Raw genomic sequence first — 19,066 nt, 5'->3', positions numbered from 1 at the left:
TCACCTTTTTAAAGCAAGGTCGTGGAGAAAATACACTCAAAGGATGCATAAATAAATTAGATTTTGATTAATTCCATCATATTCAGGATGTGTAGCATAAGATATCAAAAAGAGAGTCAGGGACTTAACCCATTCCTTCAGAATCCTTGCAGGAAAACTTAGCTCTAGCCAAAATTTGTTTTAAATACAGTTAAAAGTGAAGTTAAGCTTCCTTCAACGAGAAGACCATGTTGCAATTAGCCAGCAGGAAGTTCCATGATGATTTTGAAAAGGTATGAGGAGAAATTTGCCAAATTGCAAATTCAAGTACCCACCTTCTGCTGTGTCCAGGACATGACCCCACTGATCTTTGGGATCTGCAGATAGAATAAAGTCCTCCCTGAAACAACCAAATGTCTTCCTGGAAGAGCCTTAATTGGACTTACTTACCTTTTTTCAGTTCTATACTCAGTTTTTCTTGCTTGTAGCCAAACCTGATCATTAATATTTTATCTGGCACGCAATGCAGTTGTTTCTGGAATGTCTTTTTTCCCCTGCTAAACTGCATGGGGAGGTTATTTGCAGGTCTTGTTTGTGGTTTAAAGGCATTTGCAAGGATGAAACCTAAAAGAACATTAGCAGAAGTTGAAGCTGACCACAAAAGCAAAGGTTTGATGAGAGAAGCAAACAGAACAGCACTCTGAGGCCTGCTGGGATTAACCACCTTTGCACAAACACACTTTTAGCCTCACTTCAGCCTTATCCCATAATTCATGTTTTTACTGCAGAATGTCATCCTTAGCTGGCAGAAATCAGGATTTTGCTTTTATTCCCTATTTCAACTGCCAAAAGCATTGGACTTTCTGAAAATAACCCACCCACTAATGAGCTGGGTGGAATCCCTTGTGTGGAACGCTGGAAGTAAAAGATGATTCACACAGGAGGGTGAGGATATGCAGCTTCTGGTACCAAAAAATGGTGAATCACCTACATTTAATGTAATTTTCATTCGCTTGGGGTTTTTTTCTACCTGAGACTCAAGAGACTTTCAAAACAAATTAGACCTTCTGTGAAACTGGGAAGGGAAGAGAGTTTCCTCTGTAACTGTCAATGAGAGGGTTGGGGAGAGGGAAATTGTGGAAGATTGGGGTGTGATGAGGCAGTTGTGCAGGTCAGAGGAAATGCCAAACGTGCTCTGTCAGTCCCTGTGCTCTTGAGGGATCTCTTGAGTAGAACACAATGTACAAAGAGGAAAATCTCCAGCCAAGACCTGGCTTGGACAAAGTTGATCTTGACCAAGGTGTTGGCCTGAATTGTTTGTAGAGCAGTGGTCATTGCCCCCAAAACCCAGAGCTGAAATTTTTGGAGCTTAGTATAAAGTGCCCATTACAGAAAATGGGTGCTTGATAAATCTATGGTTGCAAACTGTGCCTTTCTAAAGGGTGGCATTCTGAAGTTGTTTTCTAGAAAGAACTGGAGCAATCTTTTGTACATTAATCCTGTTGGGTTATGTTTTATATGCGACACACGGACATTATTATGAAAATAGCATGGACTGACAGCTGTGGAAACAGATTATTACATGTAATTTTTTACCCAAATCATTCTGTCCAGACACATCTCTGTCTCATGAATTCAAGAAAATTTGGAGCATGACTCCCTGTGCCCCACAGCCATCATGGTGCATTCTGTCCTGGTTACACACAGTAACATTTTGCTGTTGAATCTTACTCTACCATAAATTAATCACAGACTGGTTTATGTTGGAGGGTTCTTAAAGCTCATCCAGTGCCACCCTTGCCATGGACAGGGACAGCTTCCACTAGCCCAGGTTGTTCCAAGCTGTGTCCAGCCTGGCCTTGGACATTTCCAGGGATGGAGCAACCTGTGCCAGGACCCTCACTGTGTTTTCCTGAATCCCTGTCTCAGCCGATTGTCCTCCTATATCAGGAATGTGATCTTAAATTCATACTGAACATTCCAGTGTATTTAACATCGAAGTTTTGCTTTAATAAATAAATGTTATGGCCTCTATGGGGCCAGCTTGAATTACTGGAACTGCAGCTCTATAACTTGTTACCATTTTAATCTTTGCAGCATGGAGATCAAAATACAAGGTGCAAAGTTCTCACCGTGGCACTGAGGTGGCAGCACTTAATGGAAAGAGTGGCTGAAAATGTTGCAGCTCTTTAGTGCAGCTGCATGGGGGTGAAGCTCTGGCAGGTGATGATCATTATGCAATTGTACTGGCAGGAGCAATTAGAGATTTACAAGTGCTTGTAAATGCTGCTATTTATAGGATGGACACTTTATTTAACAAATTGCTAATCTTTTCTGCAGTGGGAGGAAATGTCAGAGTGGAGCCTTTCATCCTTGGGTTGGGACTGGACTCTAATGTTCAAAAGTGCAGCACTTAGTTCTTTTTGTAAAAGAGAAGAAGATTCCAAGAGACTTGGACATGGGAAATGGAGGAAGGTTATTTTAAATTTGGAATTCTAATATTAGTGATCTGTGGGGCTTTGCAGATCTGGCTTGTGAGATTTGGAAGATGTAGTTTTAATTCTCAGCCTTTTAGTATTTATTATTGAGAAGCAGAACTGAGTTACTGTGAATCTGGGAAAATATAAATACATTTTATTGGCTGTTTTTACTTTGTGAATTAATTTGTCCTGGCAAATAAAAAATCAGAGCCATTATGAAAGTACTTTTCATAATATTTCCCTTTAAGAGACCCTGAATGTCCTCTTAAATGCAATTGATGGATCCTACTGCAGTGAATAATAATGTGAATTAGACTTAAACCCAAAAATAGAAAAAGCCTACTTTTTACTGAATTAGTTTCATGATCTACTTAGTTATGAAAGTTTTTTTCCTTCTTTGTGTTATTTTTGTTGCGCTGTAGTAAGTTATGTTCTTGTCAGCACTCACAATCACAGTACGTGCACAGTAAGTGATAGGATCTGCTCTGTTAATTCTTATTTAATCCAATCAGCACCTCTCCAAGTGCAGGAAGCAGCAGCAGGAGGATTTCTGGGGAGAACAGACAGGGATTGCTGCTGACTGACCCCAGGGTTCGGTCAGTGAGGACAGGAAGGAGAAAAGAGAGAAGAAAATTGTTTGTAAAGACTGAATCATTTTAGACAGTGGGGCAACCTTTTGTAGGAGGGATGAAATAAATCTTGGTTTATGGTCATTGCTCCCAGTAGCTCCTGTGGCTTGTTGGGCCAGGGGAATGAACAGAATCGTGGAATCCCAGACTGGTTTGGATGGAAGAGTCCTTAGCCATCACCCAGTCCCAGCCTCTCAACCACATTCATGGACAAAGCCATGTTTTCAGGAGCTGCTAATATATGTTGTTATACAAAATACTTCCTGTATCTACACAATAAGGGAATACTTTTTTTATGCTAGAAGCAGATTTGCTTATAAAGTTGTATATAAAAAGAAGAAAAACTTCATGTTTATTAGGTGATTTTCTAGGGAGCATTTTTAGTGGGTATTTGCTGCTGGAGCCAGGCTTTCTGCTTGATCTCCATGTCATAAACATATTTGGTTTTGTTTTTTGTTTGTTTGGGTTTTTTTTAATAGCAGAGACATTTTCTTGGTGGAATTTTTATGCTTTCCACTCTTAGAGACTGACAGATGGACTTGTTTATCTGCTGTGAGGTTCAGGGCCAGATTATAGATAATTTTGCTTTGTGTCATTTAAAACATTCTTGTTTCTGAGCGAGGAAGTTGGCAATAGTCACATGATTCATGGTGGAAAAATTATCTGCAGGCTGTTGCTGTTGCCTTAATAGGCTTAAAGGAATTAGTGATGTAAATAATAGTTGTGTGTGTGGTGGGTGGGCAAGTGCCAAAGCGAGGGCGTGTTTGGGGTGAAGCCCTTCCCAAATGATCTTCTGCAAAAATAACTCTGTGAAGTGAATAATCCATTTTGGTTTTTTATGAGGAACGTTGATAATTTTTGCAATGATAGATCTTTAATTAAAAATGCAGGCAACACCTGAGGGCACTAAGATTTGAAGGGGCCTGGAGCAGTGTTTGAATCCCTGTGGCACCCTGTGGTGGCTCAGCTTAACCCAGGGAAAAAAAAATCTCAGTCACACGTGTTTGGAAGCTGAGGAAGAGGAGCAGCAGGGAAGAGCCAGGCCTTCATATGCCAACCTTTCTGATAAAAGCTGGAGGATTTAAAGAGTCATTTCAGTGGCATTTATAATTAATTTTGTGTGCAGAATGCACCTGCCACAGCCAAGGGGAGCGTGGGCACTGCTTGAGAGAGGCAGAGAGAGAAGCAGTGCCCAGAAATGGGGGACAGGGGGCCCAGAAATGGGGACAAGGTGCCCAGAAATGGGGACAAGCTGGCTTTGAGGCTCTGCCACACAAGGTGGGGACATGCAGGGGCAGCATGGGCAACTCGGCTGACTGTCCCTGGGCAGAGGATGTCAGGGAGGGAATAACATGATGTAGGTGATGGTGAGGGATTTACAACTGTAATAGTATGATTACAATAGTATTACTAAATATTAATAGCATCTGAAATCCTCCTGCAGTTTAATTTGCAGTTGATCTTTATAAATTGCCCCAAATTTTGTACGCTGCCAACTGGACTAGAGGTATTTTAGTAAGAAAGAAACAAGTTTATCTAAAACAAGATATGTTTCAAAACTGAGACACAGTGTCTAGTGTATGTTACACTTGGCATTGATGACATGATTCCTCTTTATCAAGTGTACTTGTATCAAGGAGCTTTATCATTTTCAAAGTTAGGTGATTATTTTTTCCACTAAATTTTTGTTCTTTTTCAAACACTTGTCTGTTTGGGGCCTCATATCTGTTGTAAGGTATCGGAATTTAAAACATGAAAACTGACTTGGGTAGATTATGTAGGGGAAAATAGAGTCCTGTAAAACTGCAGTGTAATGAAACTAAGGAAGGGGTAAATTTTCTGTTAGGAGTATTGGCTGGAGAAGCGAGTTGTGCTCTGTTACCAGGGATTAGGTCCCACGCTGTAAATTAACTGCTCTGCGTTCCATTGAGGATCAAGTTTTAGTCCATTTAAGAAGCTCTGTGCCCCCTTCTTCTTTTCCAGAGAAACAGGGACCACAGAATGATAGGAGAGAATTCATTCTCAGCTACTGCAAGACCGATGCTGTTTTCACAGCTGAATTTTTCCCTTTGCAATATTGCCTGTGAGCATCAGCCTCATTCCAGCAAGTTTCCTTTTAGAGCACCTCCCAAACCTTTGCATCCTTGGAATGTGAGAGCATTTAAATAGGATTTTCGTGGCGTTTCTTAGAACTGGGAGTGGGAGAGGGAGGAAGATCTCATGGAGATCTGTGAGATGGTGGAAGGGGCAGATTGATGTGGATAAGCTGATTGGGTTAGTGGCTATTTTGGAAAGACGAGGTCATGGACTTGGGAGGAGGGGGGTGGCATCAGGGATAAGTGGTTGAGACAGAACTCCCAAGTGGATTGGAAGATGAAAGGGAACGGACAAGGTGAGTGGAGTTCATTCTCTGCCTGAGAGAGGGAGCACAAGCAGGGACAAAAATAAATCCCTGCAATTTCAGTGCCAGTATGGGCTAAGTCTGGTCAAGGGAAGCTGAAGGTGAAATAACCACTTGTCCAGACTGCAGACTGAGGAAGGCAAGATCCTGGTTGGGTTTTTTTAATAATCACAATCAGGAAGCTCCATATTCCACAGAATCTACAGATAAGTTTATTTGCGTGGTAAATTCACACCAATATTCCAGTGAGAGGAATCCAAAACTGCCCCTTCAAAGGCTGCCCAAAAGAGACAAGAGGGTGGCAACACAAATTTGGGCCCCTGGTTATGAAGTACAGTGCGAGTTTTCTAAAAATGAAGAGTATGACAGCTTTTGAAGGAAAAAATAATCTAACCTTACATAGCTGCCTGCATCTGCTACGAGTTTAAATATACTTCTGTTAGGAAAGATTCAGGTTACTTCTTGTAGCTGAAATTCTAATTACTGCTGGTTTTCCCACTTCTCTGCAGTGAGAATATAATTAAAGCCAAAGCTCTTCTCCTGCCTTTGCTAGCAAGGAGATACGAAACTGCTTTGTCATGGTAAAAGTTCCATTTTGATGGAAAATCAGCGGTTTGCAGGTCAGCTGCTCAGGTAGCACTTCACAGACTGCTGCCCCAGAAAAGGGCTTTACAATAGAAAGTAAATTACAGTAATTGAGATTACAGTAATGCAAAGCTCTGTGTTTAACCAGTGATTGAGAGCACTTGAATATGCAAAAAGTCTTACCTAAATGTGGTTTTAACTGTTCAGATTTGGTGCAGTCTGAGTTATTCCCCCTTCACCTTTCAGTTACACCTTTAAGTGGTAATTTAATGGCTGTTTGAAAAATAAACATTCTTCTCCTTTTTACAGTTGCATGAGGTCACTTCAGCTTGGGTACCAGATTTTTATCCTTGGAATGCATTTTTGTCCTACATGGCATTGTCTGGGTATGTGCCACACCTAATTTGGAATATTTTGTTTATTTGCAGGTGAGGTCTGGGCAGTGTCTCTGTAGTGATCACATTCCCTGTCTTTAATGTGCCCATGGTGACCAAGCTTTTGTTGTCACTATGAGAAAGGATTCAGGCCCTATGGATTGCTTGCAGCAGCAAATTATGGTAAGTGGGAGCGTGGAAATTTGCAGGATATGTTTATTGCCATTGCATTTGGTTGTTGGGCCAAGCTGGTAAATAATGGTGTTTCTTGCTTTTTGGAGAAAGAACGCTATGTCTTCCAGTGTGATAAACTCTGGGATCAGCATATCTGAAAGGCACCTTAATCTGAGTTTGCTTCCTTGTGAATTTATGTGAGAATGATGTTATTTGATGTTTGTGCTGACTCTACATCAATACTTGCATTTTTCTCTCTTTTTTTTTTGTAGATTCTTTTTCCTTGCTGGAGTTTTTCAGTTCTGTTGAATGTGTAATTCCAACTATGGCAACAAGAGTAGAAATAAATTCTACTTTGGCGTCTTTGACGACAGTCCCTGACCTAGCTGAGCTCAGAGCTGAGGAGAAGGCACAGCGTGTGTATGTCAGTGTGCTTTCAGATGCCAGCAACAAGGCAAAGGAGGCCTCAGCATCGCTGACTCTCGAAGAAAACAAGAAATTTGGGAATTCCTTGAGATCTGCAACGATGCCCTCACTGGGATCAAGGCCGAGACTTTTCCCAAAGCCTTTTTGTAAAGAGAAATGCTCAGATACTTTTGCAAATGTCAAAGCGCCCGTCCCAGCCTTCAGATCCAGCAGCATGGTGAGAAAGACCACTGAGGAGACGTCCTCCGTGAAGGTGCTGAGTGGCAATGTCCCTCCCTTAGTGGATCAGAAAGCCATTGACACTGAAAATCAGACTGACATGGTGACAAATGTGACGTTCTACACGGGCCCCAGTGCCAACACGGTCATTCTGTTCGAGCCAGGGGGCCCCGAGCAAGCCAAGGTCAGCCTGGCCCAGGAGAAGAAAAGGGCTCAGGAGCACAGGGGATTCAAGGACCTCCAGGGCTCTGTGAAAGCAGCAGAGACACCCAGGAATCCTGAGGGGTCTCTCCATAGGCATTTGTCATTTTCTTCCAGTCTCAGACCAGAATCCTGGAACTCCCTCAAAACCGGTGAAAAGAAGGATGCTCGTGAAGTTGGTCCTGGGGAGAAAAACCATGATGATGCAAATAATCTCAACAATCAAGTTGATTTCTCTGTTGATGTCCAGCAAAGGGCAAAACATAGACCAGTGTCTGCCATTTTTCTGGAATCTTTACGTGATCAAAAGCATCACACTGCGGAAGCTTCTGAGGAAAAATCTCCTACGGAGAAATCCGGGGTTAGAAAACCAAGGCCTTTATCCATGGACCTGACAGCTAAATTTGAACATAAAGATCTTTCTTCTTGCAAGAAGGCTGGTTCATCTCACGAAAGCAAGGAGAATGTATCCATAATTGCTTTTACTGATGTGGGTAGTCATGATCAGTCTGAAACGGGGCCAAAACATGAAGAAATTGAATTTAATAAAAGCAGTTCCTCTAAAACAAATCTGAAATGCAGTAGTCAGGACATTGGCATCCTAAATAATGGGAAATACACCTGGGAAACTAAACTTAAATCTAAAAGTGAACAAATTGAGACAAAGCCAGAAATAATTATTAACTTGCATGGTCCTGAAAGAAGCCCTGAAACAACCAATGAAAGCAGAACTAATAAGGGGGGGAAAAAACCAGACCAGAAGGAAACGTACACACTCCTGGCCTGTGAGAGTCCTGCAGCTTCCTCGGAAAAAGAGAATAATATCTTAAGAGGTAGTGTTAAAAAACACATCAGTTTGTTTACTTTGGAAAATCCCAGTGCCACAGTGGATACAGAGCTTCTCCCAGCAAATGCTGAGAAGGAAAATAGGTGTGTGACCATCCAGCAGAGGATCAAGGAGCTGACAACAGAAAATCCTGATGTGAAGGGAGGAAATCTGCGCCGGTCACTGCAGTCACGGCCGCTCTCTGCAGACTTAACCAAGATGTAGGTTACAGAGAAATTCTCTTTAATCCTCTTGGCTTCATGTTGTTCAGTAAAACTTCCTCTCTCAGTCCAGTAAGAAAAGGTTGATCATTTTGCTTCCACTTAATGTGATTTTTTTACTGTTATTCTTAAGCTCCTTTCCTGCCTTTTTTAATGTGAAAAAGAGAAAATTAAATATATTCTGACAACAGCTGAAGAAAATAATAAAGCTGCTAATATTATGACCTTTGCATCGAAGTGTAACTATCAGTGAGGGATATTATAGCTTGTTATGTATCTGTAAATCCTCTATTAACAATTAAGTTGCATAATTAACAATATTATTTCTATTAAAAATGTTATGTTAATATTAATATTGGAAATTAATTTGGTCTAGGTACAATTTAACCACCAAATAGAGTAATTTACTATGAAATAGTGATAGTTCTCCTTTAGGAAATGTGATTTGATGGATAATTACTACCAGCCTGCTTTGGTAGGAAACCACCCTGCTCACTGCTGTACTAAAGAAATAACACCAGTCTTTTATTTCAGGTTTTCAAGTCCAACATCAGGGGGTGAAACAAAGCCTGAGAAACCTGGGGAGGCTGGAGCTGACTCGATCCATGACCTGCAGGAAAATCCAAAAGTAAGGAACTGGCAGCAGCTGGGGGGCTCTGGCTGGCTGTGCAAGGTCCTGTTGTGCTTTATCAGTCAGTGACTTTTTATTGGTATGGAGAGTATTAGGGCTGACACAATCCCAGTGGATTTGCTGGTGTGAGTTTGTCTTTAGGATGTGCAGAGAAAAGTTCAGGAGTGTTGTGCCAGCTGAGTTTGTCAAGCTCCACGTACACACTGCTCAGTATGGGAGTGGTAGAGAGGGAAGAATATTCTGTGCATTGTTTTAAAGGGATTTCTGATGTATGAAACCCCAGTGAACTGCCTGTGGCTGTGGTGGGTTTGTGCAGTGATTATTCTTTATTTTCTCCAGGCAGAGCATTAAGATTGTGCTTTCCTGCATCCATGTACCAGCTCCTGGTAAATCCCAGCCTGGTACTTGGTCAGTCTCAACAACATTTACCTGACCAGTTTAGACAACAAAGTGTTCCAGGGAAAATGGGGATTTGCTGTGGAAGCTTTAGGCTCTCTCTGTTTCTAAGCAACACTTCAATGTTGCAAAACAGAATTTCTCTGGTGACAGTTCTTGGTAGACAAGATTTAATGTAGTTTAGGGGTGTCTGTAGTGAGTTTTCATGGCTTTTTTTCCTGTCCAAGATAGGAGTATGTGGTAAGGAGAAGCTACAGGTGCAAAGTTTCTGTAGTTCTGTGTTATTTTCAAGGAGAGCAGTTTGTTCCAAAAAGAAAATCTTTCATTAATGGAAGTGCTGTTTTCGGAATCTGACAATAAAGTAGGATTAAAGAAATTCCTTGAAGAATATAGCTCAGACTTAAAAATCTTCATTTAAAAATACCTTTAGTGTTAATTTTATGATGTTCTCAGCTTTTTTTAAGACAATCTTAAGTAATCTCTGAGTTTTAAATTTTTAAACTTGAATAAGATTGAACTCCTGTAAGACTTCTAATATTCTTTGATTCCCTTTATTATTTGCATGCTGTGCTTTTTCAGCAAGTGCTATTAAAAATACCATCTTTTAGGATGCTGCTTGTATTTCCTGGAGTAGATAATAGCAAAGCATTGGTAATAAGTACTAATTTTCATCTTTCCTTTTTTACTTTGGCTCAGCTTAACATTTCTCATAGCTGAGCAGCTCCAGCTGTGATATTTACTCAGATCTCCATGTTCCTTGCAGTTTGACCATGTAACTGGTTATTAGAGAGATAATTCTGTTAAAATCAAGATTCAAGAGCTCAAGCTACACATTCCCTTAGTCTTGGTCTCATAGGAGTTTGTGTTCAGGGAATGTGGATGGGTTTGACTAGTCCAGGCTCTGCTGCACAAAGAAGGTGCAAGTAAGTTTTAAAATAAATGTTATTAGACATTTTTTAGCATTTTTAAACTCAGATAACTGTTGGATTTTGTTGTTGCAGAGCAAGGAGCTAAAGCTCACCCATGGCACAGATTCCACCGAGGCATTTGCTCCTGGGAAGCCTTGGAAATCCCGGCAGGTTTTAAAGATAACCAATAAACCTGATCAGCTGGAGAGGAAAGGAAGCTTCCTGGGAGACAGTCAGCATTTCTCACAGCAGAGTGAGAGTTCTGTCTCATTCACGAGCAACTTTGAAAAGAAATTAAACCCAGCTCTTTTGGAAAAGCCCTTCATTAAAACCGTCCGGGCCACCCTGTTTGAGCACAATGTGCAGAAGCACAACGTTGTTGCTGAGCATTCTGGGGCTGATCCTGCACCAAAAAAGAACCAGGAGCCCGAGGCAAAGCAGGACCTGGTGGTTTCAGGGCACAGACGCTCGTGGGTAGGAGAAGGGGAGGAAAGCACCACTGCAAAGGAGCATCACAAGCAGCCTGATCCATCAAAACCTCCAGCACTTGTAGAGAAAAGTCCAAAACCAGCTTCTTCAAGTGAAGACAAGAAAATCAGTCCAGGGATTGTCTTAGAAAAATCCTTGGTTGAAAAAAGTGAAAAACCCGCTCCCAAAACTGCAGAAGATTCTCAAATTTACCAAAGAATAGAGCCCAGGTATGAAATCTTTCAGACATGTGGTGAAAGAGCTCTTAGTGAAGCCGTCACAATGGCTCCTGAGAAAAAGGCCATGACACTCAGAACTAGAAAATCATCTGTGAAAGAGAATACAACTGATGAGGACATTGTACCTACAGGGCAATCTGTTAAGGCAAGTAGTCACACTCTTTACTTGAAAGAAGATAATATTTCTTCAGAAGCCAGAGAGGCAAAAGTTCTCACAAGCAAGGTTGTGTTGAGAGAACCTGCAGGTTTTCTCTCCAGTGAATGCACTTTACCTGAACAGAAAAGAGACTCTGATAAAACTGATCCTGAGCCACTGTTTATAGCTGAGAAAATACCTTATTCCACAAACAAAAGTAAAGGTTTGGGAATGAGTGAAAAAGTCAGCAAGCTACATGCTGAAATTAAAGGTGATAAGAGTGAAGTCTCTTCTGTAGAGAAATCAGAGAGGATTAATGTTGTGAAATGCTCTTCTGAGAAAAGGAGTTTCAGGGCAGGTGGGACAGACATCCATGAATTCCGAACCAACTTGGATCGTGAAGTGATTTCCACCAGTGGCAATAAACAAGGGGCTCAGGCTTCAGTGCTTGCAAGTGGGCAATATTTTAAATCTTCCAGTAGCAACCCCTCTGATACAAAAGGTCTGAATGTTACTAAAGAGGAGTCTGGGGCCTTTGGGTTGAGGAAAAGTCTGGACTTAAATTGCAAAGAGCAAGAGTTTAGCTTGGCTTGTGCAACTCCTGAAAACAATGAGAAACTCCAAGGAGCAGATCCAGAAGAGAAAGTCAGGAGAAGCAGAAGTAGTGTTTCTGACTTGAAGATTTCTGAAAGGTGGAGGAGGAGGACCTTGCCCCATGAGTCACTCAAGGTGGAAGAAGTTGTGTGGCTCACTCCTGAAAATATCAAGAAGCTGAGCCGGACAGATTCATTGCAATTGAATGAAAATTTACTTAAAAAGAGAGGCAAAAATATCAAAGATGGAGTGGAAGGGAGTGAGGCTAACCAAGCTGTTCTTGGCAGTCCTGATGATTACATGAAACATCAGAGTTCTGTCTTTGAGCCAAAGGCAACTTATTTTGCAGTGACTTATCAGATTCCTGGTATCAAAAAAGAGAAAAGCTTTGTTGGTGCTCCCAGTGCAAGTGAAATTAATACGGTTTCCAGTTCAAGTGAGGCAGCAGCAATTAATCTGGACCCTGTTTTTCCTGGAAGGTCCAAGCCTTTATTGCAGCAACCAAATAAAAATGTGACAAGTTCAACTTGTAGAGAAGACTCTTGGGAAGTGCGTATTAGCAAGGATTGGGTCAAAGAAGTTGAGAAAGATGCAGTTTTCTCCAAAAATGTTGCATTTGGTGGTTTTCATTTGTCTAAGAAAGATAACCAACAGCATCATGAAAAAGGTCTGGATCATTCTAAAGAGAAAATTATAGATGTTGATGCTTTCCTGTTAAATCATGATCTGGAAAATTCAGCTCAAGCTGCTCTTAAGAGTGGCAGAAGGAAAATCTCCTCTTACCACGAACCCCGGTCCCCGCCACGTTCCGTGCAGGTGCGCAAGGACAGCGAGCTGGGCCCCCAGAAAAGGAGTGACAATAATTCTGATCTGCCTGGAAGGAAAGCTGAGGATGGGTACAGGTCCCAAATTCTCGATATCGATGCGCTTATGGCAGAATATAAAGAAGAATCAGCAAAGGCCAGTAAAGTTCAGGAGAAGCTCTCTGAAGATCTCGGCTCTCTGAGCAGGGAGAAATCCAAGAACAAAAGAAATGTGTCGGATAGGATGACTCTTACCTACAGCTGGAACGAGTGGAAGAGTGCATCAGACCACTATTCAGTTAATAACAAACCAGGTGAACGTGCAGAAGAGCAGCACAGGCCAGAGAAACTAATCCAAAATGAAAAGAGCAAAGAGAAACTGGAATTACGGAGCCCAGAATTTGATAAGCAGAAGTCCAAAGACAAAAAGGTCAGCCCTCCTTACTGGGGAAACCCCAGCAGCATTTTTCCAGAGAAGTTGGTAAACTCACCTGTGGAATTTGCTAGGAAGAAAACTTTCATTGTTGATGAGGGCGAGGAAGTGAACCTGACCTCCAGAAATCAGGGTGCAAAATTTGTCATCGAAAAGGTGCAGCCCATAAATGCAGTGAGTACAGAGCAGAGGCTGGAGGTCAATCTGGCCTCCAAGTTGTCCCTAAAGGCTGATGATGGGCTCTTGCAGAAGAAGTTGGTGACAAAAGAACAGATCTTGGAGGTGTCTCCAGAGGTCGACTGGAGCAGAAACATAGTGAGGAGCGCTACGCTGAGAAGCAAGGACAGCACAAATAAAATGTTTGAGGGCGACTCTTTCAAAAGTAAGAGCGATTGGAAGGGCTGCATGTCAGGGTTTGGGACTGTCCCCGCGGATCTCAGACGATCCTACTCGGAGAAATGCCGCCAAGGAAGGGACAGCCTGCCCCTCATGCAGGAGATGAGGGCGAGGAAGGACCTGCATCGATCCAGGCCAAGCTTCCCCTTGGAAAGTGTGGATAACTCCTGGAAGCACAAGGTGTCAGCTCAGTCAGAACCACTCTTCCATGAGGATAAAAAGGTATTTTCAAATGGTGGCCAAGTGTTTCATGTAACTGTAACTGAGATTTTCTTTATTAAGGATTTTATTGTGTCCTTGTAGCACTTCTCAGTGCTCTGTTGCAAGGCACCAAATACATACTTTTCACTGGAGTTTGCTTCTTTTTGGGTTCTCTTTTCTTGAGCAATGGCTATTGCAATAGATTTCCTTATTTTTGCTTCAAGTCTAGAAATACTTACTGATGTTTTTGTGGAGAGCTTGAAAAAGCTTTAAAAAGTGTGCCGATTATTTTTGTAATGCTGTAAGGTTAAATTTTTAACTGCAATTTTATATTTACTTGAAAAGAAGTAATTTGGATTTATTTTACAAATTGTCAGCAGTGATCTTTTTGGACCTCTATTTGTTTTTTGTCTTTATCTAAAGGAAGCAAATTTTATTTTTATTTTTACTGGGTGAATGGCCTTCAATTGTTTGTGAAACTCCACTGCTTTCCTGATTTGGGTGAATGGCAAGAGATTCCCTGCACACAGTGACATGTGAATGAAATCCAGAGGTTGGATTTGGTTGGAAAAGACTTTAGTGGTCCTATAATTCTGTGATTAAAGTGTAGCATGCTCATGGCTATCTTGTTTTTCCATTTTGTGTTTTCAGCTTTGAGTTTCCTGGTTTTTTTTTTTCTGAAAGACATATTTTTTATATATACATATATAATGTATATATGTATGTCCGTATGCATTTATATTTAATCACATTCACATCTGTATTTTACAGGCTCCCAGGAAAGAGTGGAACAAGCAGAGCTCAGACAAAACAGAGGGAACAGACTTTTCCCCACTGTCTACACAGAGGAGCCACCACATTTTCTACAAGGAGAGAAGAGCAGATTTTGGGATGGTACGTGACCCTGGCGGAGGGGTTTGGGGTGGGATCAGGGAGCTGCAGCTCTGTTTTCCTTTTTGCAAAGGGCTGTGCTAAAGGATGTATCTGCCAAGCTGAGAAGCATTTGCTGAGGGGTTGAAGTGGTGAGGCTGCCCCTCTCTGGGATCCCACCCCAGTGCTCCAAGCCAAAGCTCCCAGCACAAAGCCTCAGCCTTGCAGCTTGTTCAGTTTTCTTTCTGAGTGAAGAATTTTCATCCTGAACTCAAGATGGCTCTAGAGCACTACAGTTTTTGTTATTTTCTCAGCTTGTGCAGACAAATAGAACTGTGTCCCAGCCTGAGAAATGATGGATTTAATTGTCTTTCTGTTGGCAACACACAGAGAAGAGTTTCTGTGAAAGATCACAGCTGACATTTTGGGTGGTTTGATTTGTCTCTAACACACAAATTGTTGAGGTGAATTCCTGCTTGATGTTGGTACATGCTGTTCTCCTCAGTTTTAGAAGGATATCCTTACTGTAGCCCTCAGAGGAATTTTATGTTGTGAAGTAGCATCCTACATCCAGCTTTTGTTGAGAAATACAAAACAAAGGTCTGGATGTTCCAAAAGATGTGCAATAAATGAAATATCAACGTTTCCTGAGGGAAGTAAAGGATTTGGAAAGTGGAGACTGAAGGATGTTGTCCCATGGACTGTCCCAAGGTCACCTTCCCTGTCCTGTTTCTGCAGTGAGGTGCTGCACTGCCCTGTTCTGTCGTGGCTCACTCTGCTGTTTGCTGCTCTTCAGCAGAGAACACACAAATATAAAAAAAAACCTCAGGATTTTCTTTCCTTCTAGCAAAGAAAAAGAGAGCACCTAAACCTCAAAGGATTTTATAAACAAGTTTCCTAATCGGAGTTTTGGAAGGGATCAAATTGTCCTTCAGTTCTAATCTTTAAGCTTCGTGGAAGGTTTCCAAGGGCTAATATCCCTTTTTCTTTCCCATTCTTAGCATGGTTCACCTTAAGGAATTTGGGTTATTGACAGAATGGACATTTATCCAGTTATGTGCCATCAGCTTAGAGTGCAAATATGTAAAGGTGGTGTTGACCAGGTAGGAAATGTGGGACAGAAGGGCTGTTGGAAGTAGGGCTGGATAACTGAACTGTTCAGGTGCTGTACTCAGATAAATACAGCTGCTGTTCTCCAACTTCATTGTTGGTTGGGAGGTTACTCAGAATAATCCTTCAGCTTCACCAAGTGGAGCCTCAGCTCCGTGAAAAGAGAAAGCTGACCTGTGTGGAATTCAGGAGGATCCGAGTGCTTTGCTCCTGTGTGTTGCTTTGGGGTGTGACACTGCAGTGCCATGGGAGCCAGAGGGCAGCCTGCTCCTCCTGGGTGTAAAGTGTGAGTGAGTGCATGGAAGAGGCTTTGACTTGCATTTGGGAGGTGGAAAACTCACTATATTGACGTTTTCCAAAGCCTCACAGAGGTACTGCAGAAGATTACATAAAACCAAACCATTTCTTCTGCACCAAGGCCATGCCTTTGTTTCCCTTGGAGAAAACAGAGATTTTGGGTGCGGAGTCAGAATTCTGCCAGCGCGTTCCAACACTCCCCTCTGCTGGAGACACATCCGAGCTGTGTGAGGTGCACAGACACGAGGGGTCAGGAAAGAGCCACGGGAGTCACAGTTAAATCCCCTTTTTCCCTGGAATCCCAACGCAGTCTGTATTTCCCTCGGTGCAGCTAGAAAGGGGGATTAGGTGGAAATGCAGCATCATGCTGCTGTTTGCTTTGAATGATTTCTGGTCTATGTGGTTGGGGAGTTACTTATTTTTTCCTTGTGGCTTATTGACAAAATCTATTCTCCAGTCCATATTGCTGGTCAGTGAGGTATTGGTATTGTATTGGTCTTGTTCTAGTGAGATTGAGTGCTCAAAGTGACAAGTCTTGTAGAATAAACAATTCCTTTTGGTTCACATTCACCACGAAAGCAGTGAAGAACTGATATTGATAACCTTTTATATTTGCCAGACAAATTTACAAGAATATCCATTTGTTGCATTATTCCACATCTATCTGTGATGGTGAACAACTTCTTGAATGGCATTTTCCAGGACAGCTGATGAGCTAGGTTCTTATGGATAAACACAACTCCAAATGAAAGCAAGGTGCGGTAGTATCATTTTATCTCTGCAGAAGCCATTTCTTTGTGATTATATTCCAGAGAATTAGGCTTTTATAACATTACATAGGATGACTTTGAAATCAACCATTGCAAAATACAAGTGGTAATGTGGGATTGCTGTTTGAAATTGCAAAGGATGATACTTTGGAGATTTAATCCTTTAGATCACATTGTTCAGTTACTTTAAGTTTGTATTGATTAAAAATCAGAGTAAGGCATCACTGCTGGACTGCCATAATCTGTGGTATTACTATGGCTGGTACTTCCCTCTTTATTAACCCTTCTGCAGCACAAAGTAGGTAAAAAAATTAAATTCTGTGCTTTGGACAGCATGGGGTTTCTCTCACTGACTCAGCAGCATATCTCAGAGCCTGCAGGAGACTCTTTTCCTTTATGTCTGGAATCAGTTGGAGGGACAGGTGTGAGACTGAGCAGTCAAACCCTCTCTGGGCTGGTTCCTGTGGTTGGATGTGGGGCTGGTCCCACTCAGTGCCACACCTGCACATTCAGGGGCAGCCACGACCTCGGGAGGTGTTGCCATAAATTTTGTGATGCCATCAGAGCTGACGTTCAATCACAAGCCTGGATTCCTGATTGAGTCATGCAGACTGATAAGAGTGTTGGGAATGAAAACCTGAGGAATGTGTGCTGGACTCATCCTCCAAATAAAGGAACTGCAGTTGTGCTGTGGGGCTGGGGGATTTGCACCTTCAGCTGGAGATGGAGCAGCTTGTAACCCAAACTTCTGCTTTGGGGAGTTAGAACAGAGCACTGCTACTAGAACTGGTGTAGGCAGGAGTTATTTTGAAGTCTCTCAACATATTATTTATTTATTTTATATTAAAGTCTGGAGTTTTTTTGTCATTTAGGGAGGAAAATCTCTCTAATGGTCTCTATAGAAAGATGCATTTATATGAGACTGAGATGTGTGGGTGGAGAAGGATTTGTTGAAGAAAATCGTGAGCTGAATCCTAAAATATCTTGGAAATGAAGTGCAAGGGAGAGAAGATAAATATTTTATAAACATGTGCAGATGAATTTATGGTTTGGCTTGTTGCAGTTCACCAGTTGTTTTCAGTTCTGCCCATGACAGGTCTGTCTCCTGCCCACTGAAAACCACACCTTCTCTTTTTCTGGATTGTGTAAAGCCTCTAAAACTGGAGCTTTGTTCCTTCTGAAACCCTTCTTGAGTTGTTCTGTTACCCCAAAAACTGACGCAACCTGGAAGAAAATCAAAATACTTTGGTTGGGGTCTACAGGAATTTATAGGTGATGATTAGAAAAGTGAGAGGTAGTTTCCTTAAGTATCAAAATTTCAAGGAGAGGAGGCTGCAGCATCCTGGAAGCTGTTTTGTGTCACCTCAACCTTGTCCCTCCCTGGGAAGGGTGAGAGCAGTGCTGGGAGGGGACATGCTGCAGGAGCCTTCCCTGGACAGGCTCCTGTCACTTATCTTCCCTTTTGCTATCAAAAAAAGGACGTAAATTAAAAAAAAAAAGGCAGTGTTACAATTCCCCTTTTTGCTGTTCACAAACCACCCACTGCTGATGTCCAACAACTCCACCACTCTATTTTAGACCCAGCCTGGGGAGGACGACCCGGGGGTGGGTAAAGCTCTGCCTGGGCTTTCTTCCTTTTTTGGCAGTTTTCGTTCCCTGGGAACATTCCAGGGGTGTATAAAAAGCCACTTGGTTGTGTCTATTTCTTCTCCTTCACAAAAGACATTTTTATATTCAAAGAACATAAAACCAGCAGCTCCTCTTGTTACATGTGTGGGTTCCTGTCTTTCCTGCACATCACCCAAAGCAAGGTCAGCGAGCGACCCCGCCGGTGTTCAGAGCGTTTCGTAACTGAGGGGGTTTAGAGCTTCCCTTTCCTTCTGGAGGGCCTTTACTGCAAAACCCAAAGTCCTGTCACTAATTCCAGCCTGAGCCACTCCGGATTACGGCGTTGGGAGCACTGGGCTGCTCAATAACAAGTGGTTAACATCACGTGCTGCCCGTGGCTCAGCGACTGCTCCTGAGGAGCCCCAGCTCGTGGTGGTGACGTGGGGCCAGACACACTCGGTACATTATTACATTATTCATGGTGTTTTTAATTGCTCCACTCTGCTTTTAACTGGTGCTGGAGGCGGGGAGAGCTGCGAGCTGCCTGGAACAGGGATGGGTTGGCGTTAACTCGGAGCTGTGGAAAATGGAGTATTATTACTGTCCACGTCTGCTGAAGTTCCTGCAGTATCTGTGGGTAAGTGTGCTCTGGAATGTCGCCGTGCTCCCAGAGCTGGCTTTTTCCACTCTT

At 42.3% G+C, this 19,066-nt stretch overlaps 1 protein-coding gene across 3 annotated transcripts in view; it reads left to right on the top strand.

The window, feature by feature from the left end:
• The window catches only part of KIAA1671 (KIAA1671 ortholog), a 64,868-nt gene that overhangs the window by 13,690 nt on the left and 32,112 nt on the right, over window positions 1–19,066 (top strand). For all 3 annotated transcript variants that reach the window (XR_014958672.1, XM_021544706.4, XM_085593191.1), the window contains 5 exons: window positions 6,503–6,631; window positions 6,895–8,515; window positions 9,050–9,143; window positions 10,544–13,741; window positions 14,492–14,614. Coding sequence is in view for 2 of the 3 variants with exons in the window: in XM_021544706.4 (XP_021400381.3) it covers window positions 6,948–8,515; window positions 9,050–9,143; window positions 10,544–13,741; window positions 14,492–14,614 (4,983 nt within the window). In the remaining variant the exon portion in view is untranslated. The remainder of the gene's footprint in view (window positions 1–6,502; window positions 6,632–6,894; window positions 8,516–9,049; window positions 9,144–10,543; window positions 13,742–14,491; window positions 14,615–19,066) is intronic.

This window comes from Lonchura striata, chromosome 15, assembly GCF_050655825.1.
Source record: "Lonchura striata isolate lonStrDom1 chromosome 15, ASM5065582v1, whole genome shotgun sequence".
Taxonomy (NCBI): domain Eukaryota; kingdom Metazoa; phylum Chordata; class Aves; order Passeriformes; family Estrildidae; genus Lonchura; species Lonchura striata.
Note: the sequence above shows the minus strand (reverse complement) of the source record. Positions and strands in the feature narration are given on the sequence as shown.